Source organism: Neoarius graeffei, chromosome 12, assembly GCF_027579695.1.
Source record: "Neoarius graeffei isolate fNeoGra1 chromosome 12, fNeoGra1.pri, whole genome shotgun sequence".
Taxonomy (NCBI): domain Eukaryota; kingdom Metazoa; phylum Chordata; class Actinopteri; order Siluriformes; family Ariidae; genus Neoarius; species Neoarius graeffei.
The window spans coordinates 9,338,810-9,354,046 of NC_083580.1; the positions used below are offsets into that span (position 1 = coordinate 9,338,810).

Below are 15,237 nucleotides of genomic sequence, written 5' to 3' on the forward strand. Positions count from 1 at the left end.
TCAGCCCTGTGATGATCTGGCGACTTGTCCAGGGTGTACCCCGCCTTTCGCCCGTAGTCAGCTGGGATAGGCTCCAGCTTGCCTGCGACCCTGTACAGGATAAGCGGTTACGGATAATGGATGGTAAATTCACGTACAGTAACATCACAATTTATTTTTGGCCCACGACCCTCCATCCAGATTGATTTTTGGCCCTTCATAGGAAAAAACTTGGGCACCTCAGTTCTAGTCTTTGCTCTTCTATTCCATTCTATTTTATTTTATATGCAAACCAATTTTCACTGTACTTCTATAGAGCTATTCTCTTGTAGTATTCTCTTCCATTTTATGGACTGTTTTTCATTAATAGTTTTCACATGAGCATACGCAAATTGTCAGCAGTGTAAGCTATAGTGTATATACAGTATTTCCATATTCATACCTGGTTGGTCCAAGTGTGGAGGGCGGGGCTCATTAAACCGGTGACCCCGCCTCTTTTCAGGTCTCTCTTTAGCTTTCTGCTTCAGACACTGAATCATGAAGTATTCAAGCTAAATGTGTACACACACACACACACACACACACACACACACAGTGTTTGTTTTAGGGCTCTCTTAATGCATTTCAGTGTTGGATAAGTATTCTGATATACAGAATATTTACATATCCTAATGTGAAAATGCATGTCTAAATGTCTACAGTCCTACAATTTATTTTAGTTGCACACATTTTTCCTTTGACATAGGAAAAGTGTTTGAATAAATACACGCCATTTACAGCAACCATGTATAATATGTGCCAATTTTCTAATTACCTCGCCCACTACGGAGTAAGCAAGGTATTGTTTTCGGTCGGGTTTCTTTGTTTTTCTGTAAACGATATTACAGGAAAACGACTGGCTCAAGCTTCATGAAAATTTCAGGATAGATGAGCATTGGTCTCAAATAGAACCTCCAACATTTTCAGGGTCGTCCAGTCAAGGTCACCGAAAAGATCAAAATCATTTTGTTGTGTCTACTGCCTCATACAGAGGCGCTAGCCACTAAGTCATTGTGCTACAAGAATGTAAGTGTAACAGTCGCGCACTGCGCATGCGTAAAATGGCCGGTGAGTGTATACAATTCGGTTCACCATTCGAAATAAATGGACTAGACTAAAGAAATCGCTTTCAGACATGTTTATGCTTATTACAGATGGAAAGTGCGTTCCACTGAGCTCTAGCGCCAGGCCTTTTCCGGGAAATAAGAGTTTGGGTCATGGCGACAGTGTGTGTATGTCAGCCTCGGTTTGGAGGTTTCAGTTTTGAAAACTGTAAGAGGTAAGAGTAGAATAATATAAAGTACAGACACTTAATATATTATACTTCTTTATTACTATAGTATTGGTTCAGTATAAAATTAGAAGCTTGTTAAGAATCGAATGCATTTGAATGCTAAATGTTTAGGATTCAGTATACATGCATTCAAATACATGCATTATACTCGGCTGGCATATAAAGGTACTCACCACACTGCCGAAGTAGCGACCGACAAAGAAGTTATTGAGCGAAGGTAACTCCAGGTAGGTGGCACCCAGGTCTCGGGACAGCTGGAGCCCCTCACCGTGAGGAACACAAGTGCTCCAGTCGGATGCGCACAGGGGACATGTGCATGGTGGCCCTTCATCTGGATGCAGTAACAAGCAGCGATAATACAGGGGAGGAAATAAAGTGAGACACATACAAGCAGAATCTCATCAGCATCCAGCACTGATCATATTAAATGAATCTGTATGTATGCAAATCCAAGGGTCTAAGAATATCTCGTTCCATACGCTGATGAAAGCTATACATGAATGTGTGTGTGAAGAGAGGGATCGAGAGAGGGGAAAAAGAAGAAGAGATGGAAAGGCAGGCATCAGGGAGGACAGAGGATAAGAAACAGGAGGGGCAAGGGAGGACCCATGGGAAGAAAATAAACAGCAACAAAGAGAAAAAGTAAGGAGAGGCAAAAGGCAGGAGGAGGAACTAATTGCCAGCTCACTTCCACTTCATTGCGGGGCAGATCTTGTAGACAGTTAAGCTGCAAAAGCTCTTGAACTCAATCACACCATCCTGAGATGAAGCTCAGTCAAATTCTGCACTGAAGATTTTCCCGTTCCAGATTATATCTAATAGATCTCAACGAGTCCTTATCAGGAATATTTTTAATAATTAAGAGGTAACAAAACATCGAGGCCCCTTATTTAAAGTGCTGATGACACGTTTTTGACATCTTTGGCGATGTTTTATAACATAAAAAGTAATTCCCGATGATCCATATATTAATTCACGAAGGCGCCTATTTTACAAGTTATGATAAAAAACGCGGCTATTTGGGCAAATTTGACGGGGCTGCAGCACCCAGGAGACGAAGGAGGAGGAGGAGCTATATGACGTCAGCGAAAGAACCTTCCTCCTAACTTACCAGTTTGTTGTTGATGCGAGAGGTGTTTAGTTTATCATTATTAGTATTTTTATTAGACATTATAATATATATATATATATATATATTATGCCTTCGCGTTGTGTTGCTGGCTTTTGCTCCAAAACCCACAAGGATGGGGTAAGTTTATTCAAGTTTCCCAGAGATCCCGAGCTGCATGCGAAGTGGGTGAAGCAAGTCAGGCGCACTCGTGACAAGTGGGAGCCCTCACCAACATCCGTCCTGTGCTCTGAACACTTCGATTTGGATTGTTTTGACACCCTTCCCAGCTTAAAAGAATCTCTTGGGTGTTCAGTTCAGCACAAACGTGTGTTACTACCATCAGCAGTGCCTACACAGTGTTGCCAGATTGGGAGGTTTCCTGCCCAGTTGGGCAGTTTCAAGTGCATTTTGGTGGGTTTTGAACATATTTTGGGCTGGAAAACGTCATCAATATCTGTTGCCAGATACTGCTGAAGTTTTCCAGCCCAAAATATGTTCAAAACCCACCAAAATGCACTTGAAACCGCCCAACTTGGCGGGAAACCTCCCAATCTGGCAACACTGCCAGTATTCCGGAGGGGGTCTACTAGTAGCTATGCCAGATCCAAAGACAGTCCTCCTGTCAGAACATGTGTTGTGAAACGACATAAGATAAAGGTACGTAGAGCTATACATGATAATCATAAATGTAATCATAAAGTCGGCGTGATATCAGTCATGTATTTGCTTGTGAAAGCTTGCGGCTTTCATGTAACTTCCGCCTAGCAACGAGAGGCAAAGGGTAAAGAGGGTAGGCTATCATAGATTCTATTCGGAAGAGATCAACACAATTCTAGACTCCCAGAAGAGGAAGAGCTAGCACTAGAGAGTTCACCGGCGTTTTCATGCGCCATTTCCATTGAGTAGAACCAGAGTAGACAGCCAGTGAACCACAGCGTATTCTTCCGCTGACATCACAGCATGGCCGCGAGCCACGGACCCAGTTTTCTTGCGCTGTGCAATTAAAAGTTGGATATTCGTGTAACAACAGCTTCTTTTCACGTAATTATAACAGAAATCTAACATGTTTGCCATGTTGTATAGTTTATTTAAGAAATTGCATAGAGTCATGTTCGTGTCATCAGCCCTTTAACCCTTTGGTGACTGACCCCTTGAAAATGGTTCCTCCAGGAACAATGACTTTTCAGTTGTCAAGACAACGGAAAAACTAAAATACAAAAACAGAAAGATACGTCACAATGCTCTTGTGCACAAAACAAAATGCTCTTGTATTTTAGTTTTTCCGTTGTCTTGACAACTGAAACGTCATCGTTCCTGGAGGAACCATTTTCTGGAGGAACCATTTTCAAGGGGTCAGTCACCAAAGGGTTAAAAGGCAAATGAGTACAGATTAAAAAAAAAAAAAAAGAGAGACTTCTTACTAAAATTTCAAACTGAGAAACCGAGGCCTGATGGAAGCCTAGTGGAAAATAAGTCAAGGATGTTCCAGGACAACGTTTGGGTTTTTGTCACAATAATATTTCAAGGGAGGAAACTGGATATATTTTAGAGCAAGTGCCATATTCAGGATTTAGAGATGAGTTATGTTTGGGTAGTGAGGAGTTTGCCAAAAAAAAAAAAACCTGTGTCGTAGTTATGCAGGATTCTGACCTTGAACTTAAACCTATTTGTTTTGTGTAATATCAGCTCCAGCGAGGAACAACATTAAATCCAGAGCTAGTGTCTAACATTTTGATGTAACCACAATATGCCATGCTGAGAGTTATACTTTGGACTACAGAAACTACAGAATGCCATTCAAGCCAAGCTTTCAAGACATTAATATATAACTATTAATTAATTAACAGAATTAAGCTTTCTTAGTGGGCGGCACGGTGGTGTAGTGGTTAGCGCTGTCGCCTCACAGCAAGAAGGTCCTGGGTTCGAGCCCCGTGGCCGGCGAGGGCCTTTCTGTGTGGAGTTTGCATGTTCTCCCCGTGTCCGCGTGGGTTTCCTCCGGGTGCTCCGGTTTCCCCCACAGTCCAAAGACATGCAGGTTAGGTTAACTGGTGACTCTAAATTGAGCGTAGGTGTGAATGTGAGTGTGAATGGTTGTCTGTGTCTATGTGTCAGCCCTGTGATGACCTGGCGACTTGTCCAGGGTGTACCCTGCCTTTCGCCCGTAGTCAGCTGGGATAGGCTCCAGCTTGCCTGCGACCCTGTAGAAGGATAAAGCGGCTAGAGATAATGAGATGAGATGAGAAGCTTTCTTAGTCCATGAAAAGGTCGACAAAACAGCATCCAAATTCATAACTTTATCTCAGAGACTAAGAAGACTGTAAAGATCAGTTCCAAGCAGGCTTGTAGTACTCGAGTCCGACTCGTGCCCTAGTTTTAAGGACTCGTGACTCGACTTGGACTTGAGCACTGACGACTCAGACTTGGACTCGGACTCGTGCATTAATTGCATTCGGACTCGTAAAGTGGAGACGAGGACTCGGATGTTTCTTTATTTTTGGTAACATTCCATAATAATTTGGCATAAGATATTTATATCTACATTTATTGTGTACTAATTTCATGTAAGAGTGTCACATCTGTGCGCCTTGGCATATGCATCAGATAGACTCTCGGGCACGCTCTGGACAGCGCGCTCGCCGTAAACAACTCGCACCTGCACAGGATTAAGGCGCAATCAGCGCGCCGATATAAAAACTGTGAAAACATATTTACTTTGCGAAGTATTGAGCTGTGTTGCTGACATTACCAAGCCTTATTTCCTTGTTTGGTTTCCTGATCCCTGATTTCCTGTTTCTCGTCTTTGATTCTGCCGAGTCTACGATAGCCTGTTTGTGCCTCGCTCGACCTACTGCCTGTTTTACTGTTTTACAATTTTGCCTGCCATTCTGGATTGTTTACCGTCTTCACTTATATTAATAAACACACCTTCTGCACTTACATCCGTCTCCCAACCATCTCTGACAGAATACTTCACGTTCCCTGATAAAGAGAAGCACATTCACCTGTTCATACGTCATGTTCAGGAACAAACTAACGTTAATGACGCTGAAACAGCTGCTGTCAAATGGTGCGGTTGGCGTCTTGGACTCGACTCGGATCAATTGTGGGCTCGACTCAAAATTTTTTTTAATTACTTGGACTTGACTCGGACTTGAACACTGGGGACTCGAGACTGGACTCGGACTCGAGGTTTAGTGACTCGACTACAACACTGGTTCCAAGTCCAAGGGCTTTTACTCAACTTAAAAAATATTTACGCTTTTTACTGAAGCCTTTGGTTTATCTCTACGCCCAAATACTGCACTAGCAAAGACATCACCGGTCAAACAATAGCAATGTGATTACAGCAAAGACCCAGTTAAATCACATCATCACATCAACATTTTTAGAGGAGGACAAGATCGCAAATGTTTATTTTTTTGACCACATCAAATTAGTGCAGAAGGGAAGTTAACGTTCTGTGCAGTATTTCTCAAATATTCAATATTTACGTTAAAATACGGTTATGTAAGAAATTTGAAGAAGAACAACAACTTTATTTATCACACGTACACTTAAGCACAGTGAAATTCCTCTCTGCATTTAATCCATCTGAAGCAGGGAACACACACATGCACACACATATACCCAGAGCAGAGGGCAGGCATACTATAGCGCCCGGGGAGCAGTTGAGGGTTATAGGTGGCTTGCTCAAGGGTACTTCAGCCCAAGGCCGCCCCATGTTAATGTAACCTGTGGGGGAAACCGGAGCACCCAGAGGAAACCCACACAGACACGGGGAGAACATGCAAACTCCACACAGAAAGGCCCCCATTGGCTGCTGGGTTTGAACCCAGAACCTTCTTGCTGTGAAGCGACAATGCTAACCACTACATTGTACATTGCGATACTGTAGGGTGGAGTTATTAACAATCCAGTTTTGACTGGTTTGTGCCCCTCACAGGAAGAAGGTTCTGGGTTCGAACTTTGCCTGATTTATACCGCACACTATAGTCATGTACACTACAGCTATATACTATATCCTCTGATGGGCGTGGTCTCTTCCAGGATGACTCCGCCCTCACCTACATAGCATAAAGGCTCACTGAATGCTCTGATGTGGATGAAGATAGCATAAATCATAGACTAAAGCCTTCATAGTCGCCAGATCTCAACCCAATAGAACACCGAGGAAAAATTTTTGGACGGACGCATTAAGACAGCGCTCTCCAACACCAAAACATCAACCAAAAAGAATAGCTTTTGAAATAATACTGTTTTATACATCTAATACAGTTCCAAAGAATTGTAGACGCTGTGCCATGGTGAATTGAAGCGCTTTAGTGGAATGAAATCTTACTAATACACTTTATGTTGTAGTTTTCCTTTAATTTGTCACTAATCTGTATGTACAGGAGTTAGACTGAGATTTAGAAGGTTATTTTTTCAACATGGAAACAGAAATCTTTGTGTAGATCGACAGTATATGTGTATACACATTTACAAGTTGGCTATCATGTTTAACCCATAAACCCCCTGGTTTGTTATTGATCTTAAAGCCTTTTACTCATTAATTATTTAGTCACTACAGTGAATCTAATAGGAAAGCTATACAGCGAGGACTGTAACTCTTGGCTCCCACCCAGCAAACACAAAAACGTTTATATAACGTTGTATAAACGTTTGGCTAAAGTTTCAGAAACGTTACAAAATAACGTTTATAAAATGAAAATTTGTGGACAATTTTTTCATTTTATAAACGTTTGAAAAACATTCTGGAAACCATCATACAACATTCTGGAAACGTTTCAGAAACGTTTTTTAAAACATTGTATAAACGTTTCTTAAAACCATTTAAAAACAATAGTAAAACGTTTCTTTAATGTTTTAGAAACGTTATTAGAAACATGTTCTCATCTCATCATCTCTAGCCGCTTTATCCTGTTCTACAGGGTCGCAGGCAAGCTGGAGCCTATCCCAGCTGACTACGGGCGAAAGGCGGGGTACACCCTGGACAAGTCGCCAGGTCATCACAGGGCTGACACATAGACACAGACAACCATTCACACTCACATTCACACCTACGGTCAATTTAGAGTCACCAGTTAACCTAACCTGCATGTCTTTGGACTGTGGGGGAAACCAGAGCATCCGGAGGAAACCCACACGGACACGGGGAGAACATGCAAACTCCACACAGAAAGGCCCTCGCCGGCCACGGGGCTCGAACCCGGACCTTCTTGCTGTGAGGCGACAGCGCTAACCACTACACCACCGTGCCGCCAGAAACATGTTAATACCTGTTAAACTTATAATATAACAACACATTTTTGTTATTGCACTTAAGTTTATTTCATTCCTCTTTGCAAGTTCAACAAAACCGATTTGAGAGCAGAGGTTTTTTACATAGACAATATTCACATTTACATATAAAGCCCTCATGAACAGCAAAAATGATAAAGATACTAGTATTAAAAATTTATCTAAATTTATTAAAGAAGCCTTGCTACTAAGAACCAAAACATTAAAGTTAACGTAATCATAGCAAATGCGCAAAATCAGTTAAAAGTTGAAATAAACAACAACAGCAACACGCTCAAAATGGTGCTACTTCCGGTCCCTGCGCCTGCGCAAAGACGTAGGTCGCACAGGCGCAGGGAACCAGCGAACAAAATGCCAGGGCCAAAAGGGCGTGTATTTTAGCAAATATAAAACGATGAATGGTCGTCTATCCAAATTATTTAAACCATACTTGATAATTACGAGACTAGAGCCACACATTTAATGATTTATCTATCTATCTAGATCTACATCTAAAAAATATTTAGCTAGATGGAAGGGTTTTTTTTCAACGTTTATTAAACGTTTATACAACCACTTATTTTCCATAAAATTATTCCCATGTTTTTTGATACTTTTTAAAAACATGTCATCATGTAGTGTTTATAATCACACAATTAATTGTAGAAATTTTAATATTATCTGTTTTAGCCAGAAGTCTCTGAATATGGGGACGTCGTGGCTCAGGTGGATAAGGCGCCATACCATAAATCCGGGTTCAATTCCGACCCGAGGTCATTTCCCGATCCCTCCCCGTCTCTCTCTCCCGCTCATTTCCTGTCTCTACACTGTCCTATCCAATAAAGGTGCAAAAAGCCCCAAAAAAATATCTTTAAAAAAAAAAGAAGTCTCTGAATATGTATAATGTTTTATAAACGTTTCATAAACGTTCTGAATGAAACGTTTTAAAGAGAACGTTTATAAAATGTCAATAAAACATTACTCATTTACTGATTATTTTGATAATTGTAATACAATCATTATGACATCTTAATATCTAAAAATACCAAGAGATGATAAAAAATGTGCCACGGGTCAGCAAATATGACTTTATTAAATTTTCACCAATGTTTCATAAACGTTTCATAAACGTTTAATAAAACCTAACCTTAATGCAACCCAAATGAAACGTTTTATAAATGTTTTGTGTTTGCTGGGTATACACCTTGTTTTTTTTTTAAATATAGATATACAGTACTGTGAAAAAGTCTCAGGCCCATGTAAAGAAATGCTGTAGACCAAAAATGGCTTAAAAATAATGAAATGAAATGTTTCAACATTAAAAAATACTATAAACATTAAGCAGTAAGTCATAATAAATGAAACGAAGTCAATATTTGGTGTGAGACGACCCTTTGCTTTAAAAAAAAAAATTAGTAGTCTGAGGTACAATGAGTGCAGTTTTATAAGGAAATGAGCTGTAGGTTTTACTGAGCATTTTACAGAACTAGCCACAGTTTTTCTGGAAACTATGTCACACTCGCTTCTTAATTTTGCCCCAAAACCCAGTAGCCTTCATTATGTTTTCTTTTTTAAACTGAAAAGTGCTCTCTTGTGGAATATGCTGCTCAGATACAAACTTTTTTTTCTGTAACGTTAAATTTTGTGCTGGAAAATGAACAAATGTTTGGAACTCTAAAATGTTTTTGTAATGTTTTGACTTGATAATGTAGAAGTCATAAAATAGAAATCTATAACAAAGTTTGTATGAAAAAAAAATAAGGTGCCTAAGACTTTTGCACAGGACTGTATATATATACAGTGCAACAGAGTCGCCCACAACGGCAGCATGAACAGCCCAGCCGAGCCACCACGGAATGTCTGGCCTCGTGAGCTCTCGCATACTATTCTCCTCTCCTAACGAAGCACCTTGCACAGTACGGTAAGACAAACAATGTCGTGCCTCCATCATGTTGTCTCTCTGGAACTCCAGACCTGATGCCAAGTGGTGCACAAAAGTGCCACAGACCTGACGGGTATGGAAGTTGCCCCGCAGTGTAACTGACTTGCCGAGTGATGCCATCCATTGGCCATTTGAGTGGCTCTTCTGCATTCCATCTGGTCGTGTGCCACTGACCCTGTTGGGCTCATCTGCCACATTGCAGGGTCCGTCTCAGAAACCTGTCTCTCATTTGGGACATTATGGTCAAAAAATAAATTTTCTAATTTCACTATTTTTTTTGCATTTACCTAACACTCAATGCTTCTTTTGTCATGTATAATAAGAATAAAGATAGTATCTTGCTTTATCTGGCCTCCACTGTGGAAATTTTTTTTATTGCAATTCAAATGCTTTTGTAAAATTGATTTACATATAAAATAACTCCATCATGAAGAATTAAAGCCCCTCCTTCACAGATGAGTGAAAATATTGAATAAATTTCCTCTTTTTGATTGCTTGGGTTAAAAATGCCAAGTTATGATGACTGAATTGATTATTCACTTAAATATGAATAATATGATACATTTTGGGTATTTGATATGGCGAAATAGGACAATAGGACACAATGGAAAAATCAAGAACACACCGGAAAGATGAGAATAACGGCGGTGGTAAAAGAACAACGACTGTACCGGCTGAAGGTCGCGCAGGTCTCTGCTGCAGCGCACGAGCAACGGGACATCACTACCGCGCCGGATAGAGCGGGGGTGGGGCAAAATGACTGGCCGTAGATTCTATCAAAAGTTCGATCTAAATTGACCACGGCTGCAAAATATTGGCCAAAAATATGCAAACACTATGAAATATGAAAGTAAGATGAAAAAGAAACATTCTATTGCCTTATACTGCAAGACTAAAACAAAATAAAACTGTCAAAACTCACCTTTTCAGTGATAACGTCCGAACAGATCACCCGCGTAACAGAAAGACCGCAAATGGAAGCACGATCAACTTCTAACTGTTGGAGTGGAAAATTCCATTCTACACATGCAAATTGTTAATGTGTGTCCTTCCCTGCACACAAATAACTCAGAAATTCATACAGGCAGCATGGTGGTGTAGTGGTTAGCGCTGTCGCCTCACAGCAAGAAGGTCCAGGTTCGAGCCCCGTGGCCGACGAGGGCCTTTCTGTGTGGAGTTTGCATGTTCTCCCCGTGTCCGCGTGGGTTTCCTCCGGGTGCTCCGGTTTCCCCCACAGTCCAAAGACATGCAGGTTAGGTTAACTGGTGACTCTAAATTGACCGTAGGTGTGAATGTGAGTGTGAATGGTTGTCTGTGTCTATGTGTCAGCCCTGTGATGACCTGGCGACTTGTCCAGGGTGTACCCCGCCTTTCGCCCGTAGTCAGCTGGGATAGGCTCCAGCTTGCCTGCGACCCTGTAGAACAGGATGAAGCGGCTAGAGATAATGAGATGAGATGAGAAATTCATACAAGACCAGCTACCATCGTAACATATTCTATACCTAACTTTCAGCTTTCGTTTTAAAAAACAAAATCGCAGATTTATAACTAAATTTTTATATGGCGTAGTGATTTTAAGTTACTCCTTTTGGTGAGGTAGTGACCTTGACCCTGAGGCTTTCCGTTTAGATCAAAACACACGATCGTATTGGTTTTGGGTTTGCAGAAAATGGAGTTACAACGGTGATCAAATATTTTGCATGATGTTTTATTACGGTTATGATTATTCTGTGAGCGCACCAATCCTTAGGTGTATAAAGTGACAACTTAAAATACAATTAGTGATAACTGTAGACTTTTCAGTGGACTACAACCTTTTTAAGGTAATGCGATGTAGTCAACCATTTATCATGTCCCAGATCAAGCTGCCATTTTTCCACAAATTTGCAGAATTTTTGTCAAATTCTGAATAGAGTGTTCATATCAAAGATTTAGTTTTATCTGTATTATTTCTTTCATAATTTTATTTCAAATTAAAACCAACATCACCATTCAAAGCCTTATAGTTTATTGACTGTGAGTGTATTTAGTAGGGTACCCCCACAATACCCAGTTTCTGAGACAGACCCTGCACCGAAAAGCGCCCTGCTGCCAGCGCCTTATTGGTGATGTACTATTTAACCTATAGCTGGAACCCAGGCAGGTGCTAGCACTCCGGGTCAGAGCGGACCTAGGAGCAATGGTGATTAAGCAGTAACTCGACTTTCCCCAATACTCAAATCCTCCTGGACCTGAGACTCACCACCGGTTGCAGTTTAAAATCATACCCAGGACTAGGATTTAACTATAATACTCCACCAATAAAAACAAAATGGGGATAAGGTAGATTCTTTAAATAAAGTCAAATCAACTAAGCTATGTGGCAAACTGACACACCATAAAACATGAGGATGCAATAAAGACAGAATTTAAAAAACCACATTTAAGATTGCACAGCCAAAAAGTATAGCATAATGGATGAAATGTTAGTAGGAGAGAAAATGCAGGGAAAGTGTAGCTATGGGTTGTTTGTCAGAGCAATTAATCACGCTAAATATTTAAACGGATTTCACAAAGACTGCATTAGGAATGATTTACATTCCCATCAAATTATAGCACCGGACCTCATCTCTGTTTAGCAGTCACATCAACCAGACGTTCCAGGCTTCCACTTCTATACAATTTAACCACTGTTATGTATATGTACTGTACATCTAAGACATATACACCGTTGTATGACTGCTCTGTACAGTGATCGGAAACACTGCAGATTTCTCATCATCCTCAGTATTCAGCAACAGTCCAAGTTTCGCAGATGAAAGATAGTGACCGTCCTCAAATCTAGCACTAAACCAGGCATCTCATTAAATCTAGACGATTAGCCTTTCGGCATAAACAGTACTGCAGTGGAGGATTAGTATCAAACCTTGATAGATTATTTATTTAAAGGTCAGATAGAGAACACAAGGAGCTGTGGCTGCTGCTCGTCTAATTCAAGTTCAATCTTCAAGCTGATGGCACTGGGTGCATTCAGAGTTAAATGTTTACCTCTGAGAACGTGCAAATACTTCATCTGCAAACTGTCGGTTTAAATTAAAGCAGATACTGTATAAGATTGACTTTTGGACTGCAGTGTTGAATGGTTCAGCTATTACAGTGGGCTAAAGTTTGGGGATACGGTGTTCACTTAAACTCTTGGAGAAAACAGAGATGAGAGACATATGACTTGGCTTAGTTATTATTTTTTTATCACCTTCCCATCAATTAAGAAGACACAAACAAGGCTGCAACTGCGACAAAATTGATCAAATTTGTGAATAAAAATAATTTCAGATTTCATTATCAGTTAATCAGTCTGTTGTTTGAAGCACACCATGGAATGCACAATATCTGACATACAGCAGTGTGAAAAAGTCTTAGGTACAAGTAAAGAAATGCCGTAGGCCAAAAATTGTTTCAAAAATTCTCATCTCTCATCTCTAGCCGCTTTATCCTGTTCTACAGGGTCGCAGGCAAGCTGGAGCCTATCCCAGCTGACTACGGGCGAAAGGCGGGGTACACCCTGGACAAGTCGCCAGGTCATCACAGGGCTGACACATAGACACAGACAACCATTCACACTCACATTCACACCTACGGTCAATTTAGAGTCACCAGTTAACCTAACCTGCATGTCTTTGGACTGTGGGGGAAACCGGAGCACCCGGAGGAAACCCACACGGACACGGGGAGAACATGCAAACTCCGCACAGAAAGGCCCTCGCTGGCCGCGGGGCTCGAACCCGGACCTTCTTGCTGTGAGGCGACAGCGCTAACCACTAAACCACCATGCCGCCCCGGTTTCAAAAATTATGAAATGAAATGTTTCAACATTAAAAAATACTATAAACAGTAAGCAGTAAGCCATAATAAATGAAACAAAGTCAGTATTTGGTATGAAACGACCCTTTGCTTTAAAAAAAAAAGTAGTCTGAGGTCCAATGAGTGCAGTTTTATAAGGAAATAAGCTGTAGGTTTTCCTGAGCATCTTACAGAACCAGCCACAGTTCTTCTGGACACTTTGTCACACTCGCTTCTTCATTTTGCACCAAAACCCAGTTATGTTTTCTTTTTTAATCTAAAAAGTGCTCTCTTATGGAATATACTGCTCAGATACAAACTTTTTTGTGTGTAACATTTAATTTTGTGCTGGAAAATGAACATTTTGGAACTCTAAAATGTTTTTATGTTTTGATTCGATAATGTAGAAGTCATAAAATAGAAATCTATAACAAAGTTTGTATGAAAAAAACAACAACAAAACAATAGGGTGCCTAAGACTTTTGTACAGTACTGTATATTTAGGGGCGGGTCATATCAATGAGCTACTGAGGCTAAGCCACCCGTCTTTCAAAGATAAAAGAAAAATTTATATAAGGTTTCATATTTTGGGCATCTACATCATCTTATCTGTCATGAACAAACATTTTAAAGAGGATTATTTGTGATTTTTTTTTGTCAACCAAGTGTAACAGCACCACTAGTGGCCATACAAAAAGCACCTAGAATGATATGAAGCGAGGCTGTGGGTGAACTGAAATGAGACCAGTGCTGTAGGTTCATGCAGCCAATCAGTGACAGTCTACGCCCTCATACACTGTCAGAAATAGGGGTACAGTCGGAGTCCATTTCTGTTCCCCAAGGTACAATCTACACTATGTACCCTCTAGGGTTTACAACCCCGATTCCAAAAAAGTTGGGACAAAGTACAAATTGTAAATAAAAACGGAATGCAATAATTTACAAATCTCAAAAACTGATATTGTATTCACAATAGAACATAGACAACATATCAAATGTCGAAAGTGAGACATTTTGAAATTTCATGCAAAATATTGGCTCATTTGAAATTTCATGACAGCAACACATCTCAAAAAAGTTGGGACAGGGGCAATAAGAGGCTGAAAAAGTTAAAGGTACAAAAAAGGAACAGCTGGAGGACCAAATTGCAACTCATTAGGTCAATTGGCAATAGGTCATTAACATGACTGGGTATAAAAAGAGCATCTTGGAGTGGCAGCGGCTCTCAGAAGTAAAGATGGGAAGAGGATCACCAATCCCCCTAATTCTGCGCCAACAAATAGTGGAGCAATATCAGAAAGGAGTTCGACAGTGTAAAATTGCAAAGAGTTTGAACATATCATCATCTACAGTGCATAATATCATCAAAAGATTCAGAGAATCTGGTAGAATCTCTGTGCATAAGGGTCAAGGCCGGAAAACCATACTGGGTGCCCGTGATCTTCGGGCCCTTAGACGGCACTGCATCACATTACAGGCACGCTTCTGTATTGGAAATCACAAAATGGGCTCAGGAATATTTCCAGAGAACATTATCTATGAACACAATTCACTGTGCCATCCGCCGTTGCCAGCTAAAACTCTATAGTTCAAAGAAGCCGTCGTATCTAAACATGATCCAGAAGCGCGGACGTCTTCTCTGGGCCAAGACTCATTTAAAATGGACTGTGGCAAAGTGAAAAACTGTTCTGTGGTCAGACGAATCAAAATTTGAAGTTCTTTATGGAAATCAGGGACGCCGTGTCATTCGGACTAAAGAGGAGAAGGACGACC

The 15,237-nt window shown here is 40.7% G+C and overlaps 1 protein-coding gene across 5 annotated transcripts in view; it reads right to left on the reverse strand.

Moving 5' to 3' along the window:
* The window catches only part of rhobtb3 (Rho related BTB domain containing 3), a 56,719-nt gene that overhangs the window by 30,545 nt on the left and 10,937 nt on the right, over positions 1–15,237 (reverse strand). For all 5 annotated transcript variants that reach the window (XM_060935487.1, XM_060935484.1, XM_060935485.1 and 2 more), the window contains 2 exons: positions 1,486–1,643; positions 422–530 (listed from right to left, as the gene is read on the reverse strand). In XM_060935487.1, the coding sequence (XP_060791470.1) occupies positions 422–530; positions 1,486–1,643 (267 nt within the window). The remainder of the gene's footprint in view (positions 1–421; positions 531–1,485; positions 1,644–15,237) is intronic.